The sequence below is a fragment of the Lepidothrix coronata genome, unplaced genomic scaffold (genome assembly GCF_001604755.1).
Source record: "Lepidothrix coronata isolate B3197 unplaced genomic scaffold, Lepidothrix_coronata-1.0 Scaffold153, whole genome shotgun sequence".
NCBI classification, from domain to species: Eukaryota; Metazoa; Chordata; class Aves; order Passeriformes; family Pipridae; genus Lepidothrix; species Lepidothrix coronata.
Genome location: NW_016690333.1, coordinates 2063814 through 2083780, shown reverse-complemented (window position 1 = coordinate 2083780; position 19967 = coordinate 2063814). Strand labels below are relative to the sequence as shown.

The following is a 19967-nucleotide window of genomic DNA, read 5'->3' as shown; positions in this document are numbered from 1 at the left end:
TTAAAGTTCAAGTAAAACCATCTAAATCAAACCATGTTACAGGTGTAAAAGGATAAACATATTGACCTAAGTATGTAGTCTTTTTATCAGGCAGTCAAAATTGATGTCGTTATAGGGAAAGAATTACTGCTGGGTCAGAAGTTGTCATGGCACTCTGGGTACTTCAGTGGGAAATCTATGAGCCACGTCTTGTTGTGTATTAAATTCTAGCTTGCACAATCCCTCAGTGTACTTTGGTCCTTTGGGGTATCTACAATTCCCAGCAAACTGCTACAAAAGCTGCTGAACCTCCTGATATTTTAATACTTGCAATGATGACTCTCAGTTTAGAGTTCTGTTACTGTGTTACCTGGTGGGAGTAAACCAGCTCAGTCCAGCACTACCATTAGATTGCTTGCAGAAAACTATGCCCAGACATCTGCATGTTGGTGATTTTTACTGTTCTTACTAAAGACAGCTCAAATGCAGGCTTGTGCTGAGTCCTGAAGCACGACCAACTTCCATTTGTATCGTTTACCTTCTGGTCCCAGCTCTGCCTCTAGGTGTGTAACTTCTGTTTGGTGTGGCAGAGGAGGAAGTCACAGTACAGCTACCAATTCTTTAACTGACTGGCAAAAGACATCAGCCATCAGTACTGTGTTATGATGTTAGATGTGAAAGTTTTCTTCCCCTGCTAATTCTACCGTTGTTTATAGACAGAAAAGAGCTGTTCCTAGCTCCTGTAAAAGCTGGGTAAAACCAAGAAGCATATGCATCTCTAATGTGGTTTAATTCCAGAATTGCTTATTTTAAATTTCTAATGTTGGGGGGGGCAGAAGTGCATTTAGTAAACAATATAGTACATCACATTTTGATTATGCATTGCTACAACAAGGCAGTGTCACAGCTTAGGTCTTGAGGTTATTAAAATGTTATAATGCTAAATAGTTTATGAAGAAAATATATCAGAGTTGTGACATGAACTGGTTGTTAGTAGTGTTAGGACAATAAATGCCAACAGTTCTGTGCTTCTTTAAGTAAGCCAAGATATAATCTCTTGTGTCTCTGTTAAGCAATATATTAAACAATGTAAGAACAACTCTAATTAGAGTCAGACAAAAAGCTCATATAGCTCAGTGACCTACCTATAACAGTGGCTATAGGCTGATACTTAGAGGAGAATATGAGAATAAAGAATGTGTTGAGTGGTGTTTCCCTCAAATTCTTCCTCTATCTTGCAATTTCTGACTGGAGGAATGTTTTGTAATCAGTTGGGTTTTGCCCTTCATTTATTTGTCCAGTCCCTCAGCACGAGGATTCTTTAGCTTACCCTATTCCTGTGTCAAGAATGGCATTCATTTCAACATTACATTTTGTCCTCGCAGATTTTAATCACCAAAGTTATGATAATTTTTGATGCATTAAGAATGTTACAAACCATCCATTCTTCTGTTTTCTTGGGTCCCCTGGATCCCTTTCTGCAGGTCTGCTCCCTAGCTATTACTATCACAACGTGTCCTGGCTTTGTAGGGCATTATTTGTCCAGGTTATTTTTAATTTTAATCCTTTTTTCCACCAAAGTTTGCAGCTGTACCCAGTTTACCACCATATGCAAGCTTTATAAAACTCATTCTCTCTTCTGACAGTTCATTAACAAACATCAAACAGTGCTGGACCCCAACAGATTTTCACAGAGCTCCTCACAGCACATCTCCTTGGTCCAATGGAGAGGGAGCTGCTCCTCATTCATCTATCAGCATTGCTTTTGAAGCAGTTATTCTCTACAATACTTCCAGGTTTGTTAGTATACATGAGAACATCTTGTGAGATGGTGTGAAAATCTTAGTTAAAACTTAGTTACTGCTAATATCTCCTTGTTTCCAAGGCCTGTTATCCTATTATAGCAACAAATGTGATTGCACTGACATGATTTGTTCCTGATAAATCCATGGAGGCTATTACTTATCACCTTATAGTACTCCAGCTGCTTACAGATAGGATTATAGCTTTATTTTGTTTTTTAATATGCACAAAATCTGAGTGAAGGCTTTAACAAACTGAAGCATCATTAATTTTGAAAGTTTAGTATTGTACTTAGGGGACGGTGTTACACGTCATAGCTCCTGTCCTCTTACAATTCCTACACCAATTTTCCAAATACAGGGAGCCTTGCTGAAGTCCTCAGGGCCCTCTTTTCCCCCTCTTGTTGCAAACACTACCAACAGATTGCAATACATCCAACAGGTATAGCAATGAGCAAACTGCTCCTGGCTATGCCAGTTCTACCAACCCAGGAAGCAGCTCGAGGCACAGGTACTACAGTGGCTGGGGCTGGGAGATGGAAATGTATCCAAGGTGTTTTCTGAAGCCCTGTTCCTCTTGATGACATTTCCTTGTTCACTAGGAGAAGTTTATAAGTTTTGTCTGACTTCTTAGTTATAGCTGATTGTTTTGCTAAATTAATAAGTATGTACAAAATAAAAACCCTCCCTTTGAAACACAAACATTTAAGGCTGAGTGATGTTAAAAAGAGCTGCTGGTTGACATTTCTTAGTTATTGCCCTTGTTTCTCTCAGCATGGTCCCCCTAGAACCCACCACAGACTGTGTTCATCTGCTGGGGATGCCCAGTCAGAGTAAGAGCATGGATTTAATGGACTGGCTGCACTACCAGCTCCAAGTGTCCTCCCTAACCACCTACCCAAACCTGGGTTCCTCAGTAGTCAACAAAAGACTCCTTTTGGTTGACATTCTGGTATCCAAGTCACACTTAGAGCCTCAGTGTCTTTCTGTAGGATTGGCCTTTAATGTCATCTGCCAGAACCAGGCCTGAGTCTGTGGTGGTATGGGCAACACACCATTTCTTGTACTCGTCCCTTTGCTTCAGCTACAGGAGCTTTGTGTTGTCTGAATCCATTTGAAAAGGAGAGGGAGAAAGCAACCTAATAGTTTTCTGCTTTTGTGAGGCACAAAAAAAATCCATACTTTAGAATTAATATTTGCATGTACATAGGATGTGAGTTGTTCACCAAACAGGCTGGACAAGATGGTTTTAAATTTTTACTGACTGCTGCTTGCATAGATTGTGACAAGAGTCCCTGAAATGAATGGCACTTCTATTGTACAGCTGGTGTCAGACAGAATTCCCTCTCAGTATACCCACACAGCAGCATTATGTCAGACCATACTGCAGGCCCTGGTTAATACTGCTTAGTTCTAGGAAAGTGTTTCGAGTTTTGTATTTTACTGTTTTATTAGTGAATAAGCTTGTACTATTTGCATCTTGAAAATTTTGTTGGACTTTTTTGTAGTTACAGAACCTAAAGCTGGGGAGGTTTGTAGGCTGTAGTTTAATGTTGAAGATTTTGCAGTTACTTAGTGATGATGTTAAAGCAAGATTAGGCCTAAATAATGTACCTGTGGGCTGAGGTAAGAATAGCCACTTGAGAGCTGATGAGCAATGTTCTAATGCTACTTCAGAAGGTTTTTTTCCTTGAAATAGGAAATTTGAGATCAACCTTATAACACTGGGCACACAGATGAATACCAATTATTTAGCTATGAGTTGGGAAACATCTCTTTTAGCACTGGTTTAGCATCATTCATTATATGAAAAAAAGTTGAGAATGTTGTTGTGGATATAACGAGGTGTAAAGCTCAAATTTACCACCTGGTGTAGAATGCACAGCCAAGAACTCACATAGTTGTCATCTATGGTCTTTTTTCACTGACCCGTCTGAGAACAGATGTGCCAAATGCACTACTATTCTGATTAATCCTATTTAAAACTTCAGCTTTAAGCCAACTGTCATGACAGCTTTTTTAAAGGTTCATGTGAGGCTACACATTCCAAACCCAGGGAATTCTGAGGACTCTGTTTTGCAACTGAGGGAGCACATCAGTGCACTGCAGGACAGAAGCACTCACAGAACACTGGTCAAGAGTGGGAAGAAACACAAAGCACAGGGTAGTTTGTGTTTTTTTCCTTTGGTTGTTCTGGAAACAGCAGACCTTGTTTTCCCTTGTGTACTGTAGGCAATGACCTGCCAGCTCTGTTCTGTACTGGCAGGACCAATGCTGGTTAAGAGATCTCTTTCAGTCAGAATTTTTTTCTCTGTACCTTCAGGGTCAACATCAAGGTTTCAAAGTTTTGGCCTTTAAAAGGCTTAGCCTATAGGTAAGAGGAAATTATAATCTTGACACAAATCATCAAGTCTTAAAATACCTCTGGCCTCTCAGACTTTTGCTGTGTTTATCATTAGATTGGTTCGGTCTTAGTGGTTCTTAATATTTATTTTTCATCCTCTGTAAAACCTGTATTTGCACCTGATCTGATGTTTATATGTATAACATTAAGCCTTATCTGCAAGAAAAAAAAAAATAATTCTAATGTGACATGCTTTTGCCCACATCATCATAAAATTATCCTTCTAGCTTAACAATTATAAGCTGCCTCTGAAAAATATAAAAGAATTTTCATTCTAGGTAGGTTGTTATTTGCTTTTTTTCTTCATTGCTTCTGAAAACAAAAAAAAAAGTAGTTGGAGGGAACAGGATTACATCTTGGAGGATTCTATATTGAAACTTACTTCAGACACTATTAGAAGTTCATAGCATGAATTTTTTTATCTGTTCCTTCTCATAATGCAGTAAAAACAAGAAAAAAAACAAACAATGAAAATATGTGGTATGAAGGACACTATGGCTTTGTAGCTCAGTGTCTGCTGTCTTAAATCAACAGCCCTTCAGGAGGGTTCCATGCATTTGGGGTCTGCTGTAGTATCCCCTTGACTGGACACATGAGAAATCTGTGCGCAAATAAATACACGTTACCATAAGTCAGGAACAAGTGCTCACTCCAAGATTTTATTAAAATTGAACACAGGCAAGTATTCGAACATAGTTCTGGTTGAGAACCTAGACAGCTAATCTCGTTAGGATTTAGGTTTTACAGTGTGCCAGAGCCTCAGGTAACCCTTTTGTACATTCACAGGAGCATGGGAGTGAGCAGGCACCTCGTCTCTCAGCCAACCACCACCATGTCATCACCAACAAACTGGTAAGTTGGAACCTCAAGGTTTAAGGGAGCGGGACCTTTCCTGATCCTGCCAGAGGCGTCATAGTGGGAGCCGTGGCAGGGGCAGTAATACCCACCGAAATCCCCGGAGTTGGCAATGGGCACACAGCCCAGGTGGGTGCACACACCTATCACGATCACCCACTCGGGCTTCTTCACTCTGTCTAAGTCATGCTGCGGATCCCTCAGTTGAGCCAAATCAACTTCAGCCTCCTGTTTAATCTCTGCCTGGGTTCTGTGGCGCACAAACAGGGGCTTCCCTCTCCACTTGAAAGCCATGTTCTTGCCTTCTGGAATGTCAGATAACTTGATCTCGATCTTTGACAAGGCTAGAACATCAGCAGAGGCACTCAGGCTGGAAATGAACTGGGTGACAACATTCTTGGCAGCGTAGGCAGTTGCTACACATGTCGTTGCAGTCATCAGGTAGGAAAACCCTTTCCTAGAATCACTGCTGCCCTGGGAAGACGCAGCGGGATCTTGCACATCCTGGCGGCGATAGGCAGAGAAGTCGGGGACTGCGACATCGTTGTGGACACAGCGAACACTGGCAGGGGCTGCAGGGAAAAGAACACAAAGTGACACAACCTTTAGGTAAAAAATATTATAATGTATTTCTAGTTATACCTTTTTAATTGCTTTCTTGGAATAACGGGTGAAAGTTATTCCGAAGTCTGGGTAGGAGTCCATTAATAATACATTTCAATTTCCAGTTGTACGAAAATAGTTTTCAGAAGGAAGTTTTGCTAGATGAACAGCTGATCTGTGAAACTGTTTTACCTGTTCTGTGAAAATTATGTGAAGCCTGACCAGGGTGCAGAAAAATCTGTGATACATTCTGGGTTTCTGGAAAAAAAGTGAACTGTTTTTTTGGTGGATTTTAAGGATACCATGGCTAGCTCAGAAAAGACAGACCTGTTTTCCATTCAAATGTTTCCCTGTAAAGAATTGCTGTGAAGAAATTTGATTTAGTGAAGTTTGCACATTTGCAGTTTAACACATTTATGCTCTTTTGACTTAAGTAACTTCTATGCCTCTAGTAATCTTAAATGTGTGGTTAAACATCATTACAATGAAAAATAGCAAGCATCCTCTTTTATATTAAGCTATTGTCATAGGTAAGTGCCCCAGTACATAATTTTTAAACCTGCAGTCCCCAGGTTCGCTTTTTAGAAGGATTTAGGGATAAAGCTAATCCCAAGCTTTTCAAGTGGGATTCCCACATCAAACCTGTGTGCTAAAGTAACAAGATGTGATGGGTAACTAAGAGGCCCTCCATTAGTTTCTCCAGCAAAAGAAAGCTGCTTCCCACAATGAAAATCTATAAGCCAAGAATGTGGCAAAGACAGAATATATAACTTGCCAAAGTGCAACCTCTGTTACTTGAAAAGTATTATGTAGTCTTTATATTTTTCTAGCAGTTGGCATAAAGTTAACAGATGGTAATAAAACCCCTTGTCTCAAGGTACTTAAAATTTAACTCTGAGGGATTTATACGCAATATGATGGGGAAAATAGTTACATTTACTTACAAGTAACTCAACATAGAGAAGGTATTTGCTGCAGGATTTTAAATGCAGAGAAATTAAACTGAACTTCAAAATTCTGTGAGAGTAAACCATACTAAGTTATTTCAGGATCAAGACTTAAAATATTTCTCATTTAGTAACAAGTAATATGACTAACTGCTAAAAATTCCTTACATTCAGTGAAAGGCATGTTTGTTGTTAATTAGAACTACGAGTAAGGCTAAATGTCAGCTATGTTAGACTTGCAGAATTTTCACCTAAACATACCCTTTATGGGGTCAGGTGAAGCCTGTGGCACTAATGCTACCGAGCATCTTCCCCAAGGCACTGCCCTTTCCCAGGAATATAGGAATGCCCCCTGTAACAGCAGGAAGGAGTGTTATACCATGCCCAGCACCAGTAGAGCTGAGCAGCAGTTCTCCAGGAAATGCAAACCAGTGAGTCAGGGAGAGCCACAGCCCTTTGGCCGAGGTCGGGCTCCAAAGAACACCTTGGGGTCATCACCTGGCTGCTGCTTTTCTGACCTGGAGGGAACACAGAGTAGAACTCCCCTCCCCGTGTGTTCTCACTGCACACCTCTGCTCTGACACCCAAAGTCAGATAAATACCTCACTGAATGACACAGGATTTACCTGCATTTTCCCAACTGCAAAGTGAGTATCACCTGAGTATATCCCTCGTTCAGGAACTGTCTGGACACAATCCCATGTGCTCCGGGATGACCCTGCCTGAGCAGGGAGGTCGGACCAGGTGCGACCCAGTGCGGTTCCTTCCAGCCTGACCCACTCTGAGTCACCAGAAGGAAGCAGCCTTTAGATGCCCTTGAACAAGCTCGGTGGTGGCCAACGCGTGCTGCTGCAACCGTGACAGCCCCAACCAAACATTTACACCGTCCCAGAACACCCAAACCCAGCGGCCCGCCCGCCTGCCCTCACTCAGGGCCCTGCACCCCCGGCCGGACCGCGCTGTCCCCGCCGGGCAGCGCCGACCGGGCGCGGAGCCCCAGCCCCGTCCCCGCCGCCCCTCGCCCGCCCCGGTACCGCCGTCCCGCACCGTTCAGGCTGGCGCTGGCGACGAGCCCCCCGCGGGCGGCGCGGCCGCTCAGCGATTCCCGGCAGAGCAGGGGCCGCTTGGGGTCGAGCGGCACCTTTTGCTGGCTCCTTGCGGCCGCCGGGGCGAGCGGCCGGAGCGGGCTGGGCACGGCGTGGGCCGCGGCGGACACGAAGGGCGCGAAGGGCCCGGCGCGGGCGGCCACGGACAACATGGCGGAGTCACCGCGGCGACCTTCCCGGCGGGGCGGGGCCGTGACGTCACGGCGCGCGGCTCTCGCGCGGGGGTGACGTAGCGCGGGGTTGGTGGCGGCGGCGGGTGCCCCGTGAGGGGGCGGGGTGGTGGGGACAGATTAAGTGGCTTCGTGGTTATTTTCCCTTTCCCTGCCTTTTTATCCGTCCCTTCTTCTCACAAAGAGTAGTCGAGCGCTATTGCAAACACGATTTTTTCTCTTTAAGTGCCGTTGTCTGAGGTATTTCTGTTCGCTGGTTCCGAAGGGCAGTGAGTGGGTTGCAGTCCCGTCCCACAGTGCCTGTGATGATACTTGATAGCAAATCTAACTCACCAAACTTCGGAATATTTCAACGCAGGGTTCGTGAAACGCTGCGGGCACGTGTGAGTGGCTCCTGTGCCTTTCCTGCAGGACACGGATCCCTTTAAACACTGTGGCCCCAAAACACCCTGGAGGGATCAACGTGTTTTATTCCTTTGCTGCTCCTATGGTGGGATTGAGAGAAGTGTAAATACTATTCAGAAGCAACAATTAAAAGAAAAATGTGTCATTGCTAGCATGATATACGCCCTTTATTATTCTGCCTTTGTACCGTGTATAATTTTTGCCTCCTTTTATTTCTTTCTCTTAGCTTATTTATTTAATTTCTTTATCTCTTTATAGTCCTGGATCAGTTGGAAGGTGGGGGGGGATAAATAATTTGTTTTAGTTTGTCGTAGGAAATTGGCTGGGGGATGGATATTACTTCCAGTTTTACAATGCAAAGCATGTTTTAAAATGCACATGCAGTGTTCAAACCCACATTTCTCCGGGCACCTTCCAGCTGCCACAGCTCCAGTGTTTTCCATTGCACATCAGCCCCTTTAGTCTGGGGCTCAGACTGCTGGGGAAGTCAAACAGTTCCCCAAAACTCATTCTTATCATCAGTGATTAGGAGGGCGAAGGAACACAACAGCTGTCACTGCCAAAAATATATTTCTTTTCTCAATTACAGACAGGGGCAGAGATGCAAACATAGTCTTTATCTTAATATCTTGATGAAGATATAATACGTTATTTTGAAAAATTCCTGCTGGATTTTTTTAAGTAGCAAAAATGCTGAATAAAATGCTCTGGGTTTAGTTTTTTTTTTTTTTTTTTTGAGGGATGGGGAGCACGAGTGGATACAGGTAAATCAAAGTATAAAAAAAATATTGGGTTAATACTAAAGAAAATATTTTGGTAGATTTGAATATTTTTCTCTTAAAAATACAGCTGGTCTGATAGATAGCAATAGATTTAGCTTGACCTGCTAAGGTAGTTCTAAAATAGGTAATGGTGTTATTCTGTAGAGGGGGGGAATAAAAGGGGGCTTTTTTTACTTTGTTTTTGAAAGTACATCTTCTAAGGCGATATGCCAGCAACAGGCAAGAACGAAATATCAGTTAATTTCTGTGTGTGGTTCCTTTAATTAGATAATACATGTGATTTCACCCTTTTGACTGCACAGAAGAATAGTCTGAAACAAAACAATACTGCTGCCAGCTCCTTCCCCCCTGCCACAAGCAGCAAATGACACCCTCCGGGCAAATTAAACCCAATTCCTCTCCCAAGGGCCATTCTGGAGGTGGAGGTTCAGTTCATAAAATGAATCTTGGCAGCCCCAAGCCATTCACACTGAGGAAGGGCAGCACTTTTGGAGATAAGGCAGAATGCCGTGGTGGTTGTTGCTCCCTTTGCAGCAGGAGCTGCTGGCTGGCTCTGCAGGGCTCAGCCTGGGAGCACAGGCAGGATTCCGTGGAAGGCACGCTGGGGGACAGAACCTGTGGCTTGGACCTTGTTGGAAACAGCAGCCCAGCTCTCAGAGTCCTTCCCATGGACAAGGTTCCAGTTCTCTGTGGTGACCACTCTATGTGGGATGATGGTTCTCACCCAAAACTTGTTTGGGTTTATTGCAAGGCTAAGAGGACAGTAGATACATCACACAGATGAACTCTGGACTAAAGGAAGGAGCCATTCTTTGACTAACGATTCAAGAGAATAAATAAAATCTGTGGAGGTTTTTGGGGGGGTTGTTTTTGTTTGTTTGGGGTTTTGGTGTTTCTGTTTATTTTTTGTTGGTTTGTTGTTTTTTTTTTAATTTCCCAAATTTATTTTACTTTATAATATCAGTCTCATGCTTGACTTGTGACAGCTTCCAATGGTAAGATTTAGTTTGGTACCAGATGGATATATTAGTGAGTGCATACCTGCTCCAGTCTAACCTTTGGACTATTTCAGGCTTCTAAAAATTTCCCAAAATACAGGACACACTTGACACAGAGATATGTTTGAACACGTTTGAGCTGAACCATTTTTCTAGAAATCTAACCAGAATTTCTCAGCTACCCAGCCCAGTCTGTTCATGCAAGGCTGTGAAGCTTTAGTGGTTCATACTGGCTGTATGAAGAACTATTGTTTTGAAAACTAGCTATTGCTAATATTGCTGCTACTGAATTATTTTATGATTGTGCATTAAAAAACCCCTGTCTCTATGGATGGTAGATTAAGGACTGGCCTTATTAAGATTTATTTAAGTTTGACTTTTTCATTTTCGTTTTAACTGTTGTAAACCATACTGAAATGTGGTAGTTCTAATTAAGTGGGATGGATCATTCCACTTCCAGTACTATTGATCTATAATTTATTTCTTTCCCAGCACATTTGTGACATCTAAGCCTGAGTAGATAATGATTTACCCAACTCAGTTCACTGTACTGTAAGTGTAGTAAGTAGAGGTGTAGTAATTATAAGACATCATAATAACATTCTAGAGAAAAGGTAATTTTTAGAAACTACAGGGGCTATGACACAATATATCTGTGGAAATAAACAATAATCGGGGGGGGGAAACTAGGAAGGCCTATTTTAACATCACACATTTTATAAACATAATTTCATTTAAGAGGAAAAGAACTACAGAAATGTGATCTTATTTTCTATTCTCTAACAGATTACAAAATTTCATTGTCACAGTAAAAATCTGATCACAACTGAACAAGTTCTAGCAGGGAACTAGCAGTTCTGCCAAGTTTCTGCCAAGGCCGTCAGCTGTTAGTATGCTGTAGGTGTATTTGGTGGTTCACCATGAAACTGAGGATCAGAGCTAATGTTTGTAGAAAGGTTTGTGAGCAGTTGTGGGGCTTGGGGATTTTTTTTGTTGTTGTTTCATGGAGTTTTTTGTAAGGATTCTGAGTTTTGACAGTGATGCAAGTGTTCAATTTGCTAACCCAGCTCAACTGTTTGGCAGATATGGTCTCATCCCAAACAGTATATTTTTTCTGACTGAGGGCCATTCTAGAGATTTTTAGCAAAATGTGTTTGCTACTTTTAGAGCCTTCTGACAAAATGAGGTAGCTATGATGGAACTGTAGTGATGGGACAAGGAGTAGTGGGTACAAATTGAAAGATGGGAAATTTAGGTTAGATATTAGGAAGACATTCTTCCCTGTGAGGGTGGTGAGACACTGGCACAGGTTGCCCAGAGAAGCTGTGGCTGCCCCATCCCTGGAAGTGTTCAAGGCCAGGTTGGATGGGGCTTTGAGCAACCTGTGCTAGTGGGAGGTGTCCCTGCTCATGGTGAGTGCATTGGGATTAGATGGTCTTTAAGGTCCTTTCCAACTCCTTAATGTTCTATGATTCTATAATTTTTTTGGAAAACACAGTTGTAAATGTTTTAAAGACATAAGACTGATTTCAAATTACAGTGTGGTTAGAAGATGATTAAAACCTGAAAATGTTTCAGCAAAAAGTAACTACCTTCTGTTTTCAGTTTAAAAAAGAGTAATCTTAATTTTAAAATGACTAAGCGTGTTGTGGTGTGTAGGTGTTTCTTTGAGAACTGTTGTTCAGGTTATGTTGCTGAGCATCAGTACTGAGCAAGTGTTTTCCAGGCAAACATGAAAGTAAAATGCCAGTATGGTGTTGTGTAAACTATCTATACAGACCTCTGTGATTGCTTTTGTGCATTTGTAAGAGTGTTAGCCTCATGAAAATTTATACTGCTTAATGTTCCCATCCTTCTAAAATAAGTTAAAAGTTCATTTGCATTAATACAAAAGCTGTAAGATGTCAGGGCTGCAGCATTATGGAATAGTTGCAATGTATTGTTGTAATGCTTTTGGGTATGTGCAGTGCCTTTCTCCACATAGTATTTATTCTTGTGCTGGTTTTCTTTGGAGATGAAGTGCAGAACTTGGATGGCTTTTTCCTAAAATATTGGTCACCCCAGGCAGTTTGATCTTAGCAAAAATTTATCTTTCTTTCAGTTCTTTGCCATCTTGCATTATTTTTATGCTCTGAAAACTCAGTGCTACTAAACTTGAGACTTTTGCTTTTTGGTTTTGCAGTGTTGATAATTTCATTTCTCCCTGAATAAGCTTATTCAGAAAGAAATAAAAACCAAAAACTCAATCAAACCACCAAACTCCAGCTGAGGAGTGCTGTTAGTTCAGGTATCCCCTGCTTCATCACACAGGTGTAAGGGGTGGTTTTGCCCTGAGCAAGAATTTTCTGGATGTTAAAATGGAAGCGTTTCCTTTCTTCACACTACACAGCTTTTCCTTTAAAAGCTACTTCTAGCAAGAGAAATTCATACTCTTTTATTTAGTGGTAATTTTTGTTTGTTTAGCTATGTTGTAGTTTTCTTGTGTGAACTTTCCAAAACAGGCTGTGTATCTTCAGTGCAGTAGCAAGTTCCAGGGTCTACATCCTGCAGGCATCAGATGAGCCCTTCCCATGCACTGACTATTTAGGTAAAAGCACCCTTCTCTCAGAGTGGCTCCAAAGGTTTGTGGTGCTCTCTTTGCAGAATTAACATTCATTACAGTGATTTCTGTTTTGTGGTGTGGCACTAGGGAGGCTGTCAAATAAATTTGAAGATGGATTTGTGGATGCAGTATAGTTTGTTTAAGGTTAAAATTGTGGTGACCTTTTGATATTTAGATGTTATTGTTCTTTAAAGATGGTCTATTTCTTTGACAAGTCACAGGATGTGATCAAAAGGAACATGTATGAAGTGTAGGGAATGAAGATGGACAGTAAACATGAGGGAAAAAACCCTACTAGCACTTGATTGGTCAAACATTCCTCTCTCACTCCTCAAATTAATTGAAATGACGACACCTCACTGCTGCAGTCTAATCTAAATTCAGGTCTTTCTCAGTCAAGGAAGATCTAAGTTAAAGTATCATGAGTGAAGAAGAGATCTGATGGCAGCTTTCTGCTACTCTTTCTGTTAGTGCAGGAGTTCACAGCTTTAGCAACCATCTTATTCTAAATCTCTTACATCCCTGCTCGATAAAGCCAAGATATATTACCTTGAACAGAAGGGCATGGAATATCTGCTTCTGGCAGACATGCACTCAACGTTTTGAGTATAAAATGAGATAAATACAAAGAAAGCATATTTCTCCTCCCTGCACAGAAAATATTTAGTAGAAAAATCAAAGTAGATGAAGTATTCCATTGGGCAGGAAGAGTGGGATTTTCAGAGTCAGATGTAGAGAGGAAAGAAAATAAAACCACTGAAGTAAATTAAATTAAAATAAAAAGACCCGGCCTAAGGTTATGTCAAAGATTTACGTAATTGTCAGATGGACAGAAAGAGTCGTACATATGTGAGATTGATAAGGTCTGATCACATAAATCAGAAATGGCACCAGAGGGTGTCTGACCAAGCAGAAGCCAAAGGCTAGATGATAACTGCCTGGGGCAACATCAAAGGCTGCTCAGCAAGGCAGCAGCTGAAGGCTCAATGAAGTTGCCTGGAACATCATCAAAGCATTGGTTTGAGAAAAATGTTTTCTACCTTTCTCCTGTTTTCTCTCTTTCCTAAAAAATCCCTGACCACCTTTGCCTAAAAAGTGAAAGGCTTGTACAAAGGAGAATTCTGGCTTCCTTTGCTTTGCTTATGTATTTATTGCAATTAATGCACTTGAAGAACTCCATCTTGTGTCTGGTGCCCAGCTGACAATGTTTGTGGGGGTGGGAGCAAGAAATTCTCCCCCCAGCTATACCTAGGAAGGAGTTAGGAATTACTGCCTCTTCCCAGGCTGCTGAATGGCTCTGCCCTGGTCAAACCCCAGGTGTTATTTCAAGCTTTATCTGTCTGTACCTGCTGGAACAACTCACTCTTCTGCCATTGCTAACAAATCTCTCGTAGCTTCACAATTGAGCACAAGTGTTACAAAAATAGAGTATTTATAACATTTCAGAGGACCTTAAATTATTGGTTAGTCAGGACAGTGATTGTTCTAGGACTAAGAAAAGCAGAAGCGGGGAAAAAGAATAGTGGCATCTGAGCTAAGCGTGCTGCTTGATGTAGGGTCAAAAAATCTCACCTGCTACTATGCTTCTATATAGTATTATGTATTTGTGCCACCATGAAACCGTGGGTGAAGTGGCAGAATAAGAATGGCAACATAAAAAGAGCGACAAAGGAAATCGCTTTTTCTCAATTTTATGGTGTATAGTACAGATTTTGATCATCATTAGGCTTTCCTGTAAGCTTTTCCCTGATGCAGGGTTGCTGGACCTTGGCTTCAAACCAGTGTAAAACAGGCATAAAGCAGATAATGGCAAAGGAAGAGCTTTATTGTAATGCTTGGAGCTGTTGGCAATACAGAGCCACACCATTAAGAGCTAATGCAATGAAAGTGTCCACCTGTGATAACTTTCTCTCTTTCCTCCCCCTTACAATAGCTGTGCAGAGGCTTTGCCTGTAGCCTTTTCTCATCAGGATGCTTAAGTTGAATTGTAGGACCTGATTCTAAAATAAATTGTAACATATTGCACAATAAGTATCTCCCTTGGTTTGGGCTGGATTGCTGCAGATCTGGGTTACTGTCAGGGGCATCTAGTTTAAAAATGTCGTGCTGAGGATAAAAAGCTGTCCCTGGTCTCAAAGTGTGGATTGATCTCTGTGTGCCTCAGGGAGTCAGGAGCAATAATGTGTGTAACATGTGCCTGAGGTGAGCTAATTGCACACTGTCCTCTTAATCATCTAAATGTTCTTATGACTATTGCTAAGCACTTGCTTCAATAGTATCTTGTGAAAACCTGCCTGTAATGCAAAAGATTATTTTTTTATTATCTGCCTGTTGTTTTTTATGTGATGCCTTTATTTTCTGTCCTTACATATAGAAAGGATAAATAAGAGCCTTTTCCTTTCTTTTTATGCTTAGTTAGGAGAATAATTATGCTACTGAGGCTGTTTCTAATGGTTCCCAGTGGAGTTACTCCAAGTTTTTAGATGGGTTATATTTCATACTTTCATACTTCTAGTGACCCTCAGTGCAGAAGTATACATATACTAATGAAATCAGCCGAGGCAAACTTACAAAGCAGTCTCCACTCAGGGAAAAATCAAAATATAATATGAAAAGAATTAGAAAACTTTTTTTAAAGTTAGGATGAAATTTAGTATTAAAAAGTACAGGTCATACAGAGATTCACACCAAATGTTTCTACCACAAATTATAGATCTGTCATCAGATGTGACAGGAGAAGAAAGAAATCTAGATACATGGTGGGTGATCAAAGTATAATGGTGCAATGTGTGTTAAGTAGGTCAGTGGGATACTGGGATGCATGAGATTTTCAGGAGGTACAAGAAATAATAATTTCATTATACAAAGCCATTGCATGCCCGTGTAAGTAGGAAGTTCTTCCTGTGTCACTGAATGTGCAGATATTTTTCCCAATTTGCCAAGCTTAACATTCAAAACAGTTCTTTGAGTGGGTCTCTCTGGGTAATCTCAGGGGGTCAGATGCTGATCTTGGTTGTCACAAATTTCTGTGGAATGCTTATTCAGTTAAACAATTACTCTGAATTGAACAGCGCAATCAAGAGCAAATACACTGATTTCAGTTATTGAAACGTATATTTAGCAAAGGATGGTAATGTGAATAAAAATGTAGATTATGATTTAAAGCTCATTCAAAGGAAATGCCTAATTACAGAAGCATTTTGGTTTTCTCCAGGCAGGGATATGGATTAGTTTAATGATGTTGATGCGGGGTTATCTGAGAAGGAAGGTGAAAAGGGGTGAATTTTACAGTGTTTATGTAAATGCACATATATAATTTTGTCCTATGTTCTTGGAACCTGCATTGCTGCCAGTGGTAACTATGTGTGTCTTACTGAGATATAGATTATTAGTAACAAATATTAATTGTACTAGCTAGGATAAGGTGGGCTGATACTGCCTTTCCATTCATATTAGTTCTCTTTTCTCTGTATACTGCTACAGGCTCTTCATTTTTCTTTCTTATTTTACTTCAGTTATTGCAATTATGCTGAACAGTGATAAAATATGTCATGGTGTTGTGAAGATGCATTGTGTGAAAACAAGGAATCTGAAATTTTCACTTGTGTACTGAAGTCTGAAAAGATAAAAGATAATACATTATAAAAGGCTCCAGTTTCCAAAATGTCCTTCACTGAGGCACTTACTGATTCTGCATTATGGCCCTTCCATGCAAAAAGTTGCTGGCTTTCTTGAAACAAGACTTGGAAACTGCCTTGAGGTGTAAAATGGATAATATGATATAAGAGAAATGTTAGTAATTGATCATGAGCCCATTTTTCATGAGTTTTATGCAGGGTAATGAGAGGAGTTACTACTGTTGCAAGGGTATCTCAAAAAGTAGATGGTACAAGCTGTGTCACATTTCAAAAGGAATATATTGCTACCTGCCCTGAAAATTAAGAGCATAAAGAGGTGCCAGAGGACTCAGAGGAATGTTGGCAGGCAGCTTTCAGCCCAGAATGAAAGCACTGTAAGGTCAAAGCTCTCAGATCCACTAATCCCAAACAGATTGGTTCCTTTGCCATCATTAGCTTATGTGGGGCACATATAAAATCTTGAAAAAATAGCAGTACCTTCTTTATTGTCAAGAATAGCATGAAAAGAACAGTGTGAACGTAGCATAGCAGAGCTAGCAATAATTTATTTATTATCTAAATTTAAAGTAAATAATACTTCAGAGTAAAAAAGTTCTCTTGTATTTTATCTGGGCTCACTTTATCCAGTGTTTTGCCAGACATAGCAAGTATGTGAAAGGATGTTGGTTACAGGAAAAACTGGGGATTCTAAAATGCTGCTTTTTGTTTTCAGAATTTCACTTTAGGGACACTATAAGCAGAGAAGCTTTTAAAAGTGTGAACAGGGTGATTGTGTTTGTTTCTTTAACAGCCTCATTGAAGTGTTTTGCTCAGGTTTGTCTGTGCAGGAAGATTGACCACAGAGCCACATTAGAATACATCCCCAAAGTAAGCCACAGCTCCCAGTGGTCACTTAGTGCTGATTTCTCAGCCTCACTGGGGACAGTTCTGACACTCAATGTGTTGGTACAGATTGACTTCTGCCCACAAAGTCAGGCCCCTGAGATAAAAGCTCTTTGATAAAAAGAGGAAATCAGTTCAGCTGACAGTGTAGGCTCGTTTGGTAGTAAAAGCCACTGTAGTCTGGAGTAATAAATTAGTTATTAAAAAAACAAGACCACTGGCACAAAGTCAATGTGATGCTTAGGGGAGAAGCCATTTTTTCAATTTTTTTTTTTTTTGTTCTGGTTACTTCCTTTTTGCAAACTTATAGAAAACTTCTCATTGGCTGACTTCTCCCTTAATCTCCTTTTATCAGCTGGACTGATGTACTTCTCCCTAAGATCTTCAGAATGACCTGCTTGTTCCCACAGAAGCAGGGCTCTTCAGGTGACCTTCCTCTTCTGGTTTGTGGTCTCACTCTGTGCTTTCGATTCTTGGAAAGAGTGGTTCCAGGAAAATGCACTTCATGTGCTCTCAGCTTTGCTTTTTCTTGCACATATCCACGATGCTGCTGTAGCTTCTGATTTCCTTTTTCTCTGTCGCTTGATCTTGGTTTCTGGCCTTATCCCCTTTCTTTCCTGGTGCTGCCTCTAGCAATGAATAGGTCACAGAAGGATTAGTACAGGCCTGAGCCCATGGGTTTGCCAGAGTGGTTCACGTTCAGAAGTTTGGTTCATGCAGTAATGAAGGTCCCTGAGTGACATTGTCTTAGGAAAGGACTTGCCTGTTATCAGACAAACAGTTAAAACAGGGAAAACAAGATAGGCTGAGGGGAATAGAAGATATGCTGACAAATTGGAATAAACCCATGGATTCTGTAGAATATACTTGTCCAGATTTCTTAGAAAAATACAGAAACTACCTATGACATCAAACTGACTGAGATGGAAAGGAAAAAACAGCAATATATTCTGATTACCTTGTTAAAACGGAGTCACCCCGATTCCATAACAGCCTTGTCCTTGGTTCAAAGAAGCAAACCCCCATTACTTCAGTTTTTAAAACATATCAAAGCAGGAAATAACAGTGGACAGATGAGGACTGTCAAACCATAGGATTCCAGGGATCTGATCTGAAGCAGATCTTGGGGAAACTGAAGTCATGAGAACGGGTTGGCACTCAGCAGCATATCCCAGGATTCAAGGTGGCTGCATTTCTAGGTTTGATGCTGTTCTTCACAGTGTAAGATGATTATCAAAGAAAATTCCATCATGATTCGTGGACTCTTTTCTTGGGTGTCTGACACACTGCAGGGTCTGCTGTTGGGGACAGGCTCCTCTGTGGACCATTCCCTGCCTGAGCCTGGGCACAGAGCTGTGGGTGGCACCAGGGAACTCCTCACATGGCATGTGGGTTGTTGTCTGGCTCCTCTCAGTTTGCTGGTGTTAGTATACCTGGTTTTGAATATTAGTTATACAAAGTTTGAATTAATCTGTTAGGAGAGCTTAATTCCCATTTGTTCTTTGTTATACTAACTTTTATTTATTTATTTATAGAAACAGGTGATCTCTTGTCTATATACTGATTTTGTTCTCTGGCAGAAAGCTCAGCACAGTGTGATAGTTATAGTATCATGTCCAAATTTACTTTCCTGAATACAGAATGAAGAGACAAAAGTAACATTAGTTAGAGTTCAAAGTTATTTTTATGCTTTACATAAAACATAGTGAATACAGGATCACTGAATCCCATTTTCAAGGCAGTTCTGTACTGGCTGTTTTTCAATACATTGCTTCTTAGCAGAACAGGTTATAAATCGGTTTATGGATGTTTATGAGCTCTCCTCTATGATCTGTGTAATAAATATGTGGGCTTGAGAAGCAGTGATTTTTTTCAAGGGATTTCACATGTACTTTTTCTGTTAGTATTTGTTAAATTAAAGTGCAGGAAATAACAAAGTGTAAATTTACTTGCATCTAGTGAGTTCTGTAGATGATACAATTTATTTGCTGGATGGGATCCTGTACTTCTATAAGTATATTAATTTACTAGCTTTGAAGGGATGGACATCTGGATTTGGATTAACTGGAGTTCAATATTTGGAAGAGCTGGCTGCAGTCTTTGTTTTCATGTACATATTTGTGTAACCTTGGAGATCATTCTTTCTCTTTTCTTGTTTACTTTTCCTTTTTTTTTCTTCTTTATTTTTTTAATTTTAAGTAGGATTTTTGTTTTGTGTCGAGAAATAAAACCAAAGGACCTCAATAGCTCTGAGGATTTAGACCTCCATCTCCCTCTGCTTTAATTTCCTAGGAGAGCTTCTTCTGGAAAAGTATGATCTGGTATAAATTCATTCACTTCAGAGCACTCGACTCTTTAAGATGCTTCTTGGGTATTTTTCTTTTACTTTTGGTTAATGCTGCTTAATAATTGATCTCTCTATCTACCATGACTTCCCTTTCCAGAAGAAAAAAGTGATTTGACATATTGCTTTTTTAAAAAGCTTAAATTAATGAACACAGTAAAAGAAAGCATACTGGTAAGCAGCTTCCTGACCTAAAGAAGCAATTAAAAATAAATCATCCATCTCCAAGAAAGATAAAAATAATATTCAGTAAGAGTTGTTTCCGCAGCTTGAAAGCAAGAATAAATTTCTTAAAGTAAAATGAATGTTATAAGCACTTACTTTTGTGGAAGGAAAAAAGAGCCTAAAAATACTTAATGCACTAATAAAACAAGAGCAGTGGCTGAAATAGCATAATCCTTTCCTCTTCAAAATATGGAAACAGGAAGGAATGGAATAGGGAAATAGACC

At 40.5% G+C, this 19967-nt stretch overlaps 1 protein-coding gene across 1 annotated transcript; it reads right to left on the bottom strand.

The window, feature by feature from the left end:
* Nucleotides 1-4817: 4817 nt before the first annotated feature.
* On the bottom strand, nt 4818-7883 carry LOC108504165 (cytochrome b-c1 complex subunit Rieske, mitochondrial). Its single transcript, XM_017828829.1, has 2 exons — nt 7638-7883; nt 4818-5612 (listed from the first exon to the last, which is right to left on the bottom strand). Exons 1-2 carry the CDS (start codon nt 7846-7848, stop codon nt 5002-5004), a joined length of 822 nt encoding a protein of 273 aa, XP_017684318.1. The 5' UTR covers nt 7849-7883; the 3' UTR covers nt 4818-5001.
* Between the last annotated feature and the right edge of the window lie 12084 nt (nt 7884-19967).

Coding starts and splice junctions, on each gene's coding strand:
- LOC108504165 (XM_017828829.1), bottom strand. CDS start 7,848: ATGTTGTCCGTGGCCGCCCGCGCCGGGCCCTTCGCGCCCTTCGTGTCC. Junction 5,613..7,637: donor CGCCAGCGCCAGCCTGAACG/GTGCGGGACGGC, acceptor TTTTCCCTGCAG/CCCCTGCCAGTGTTCGCTGT.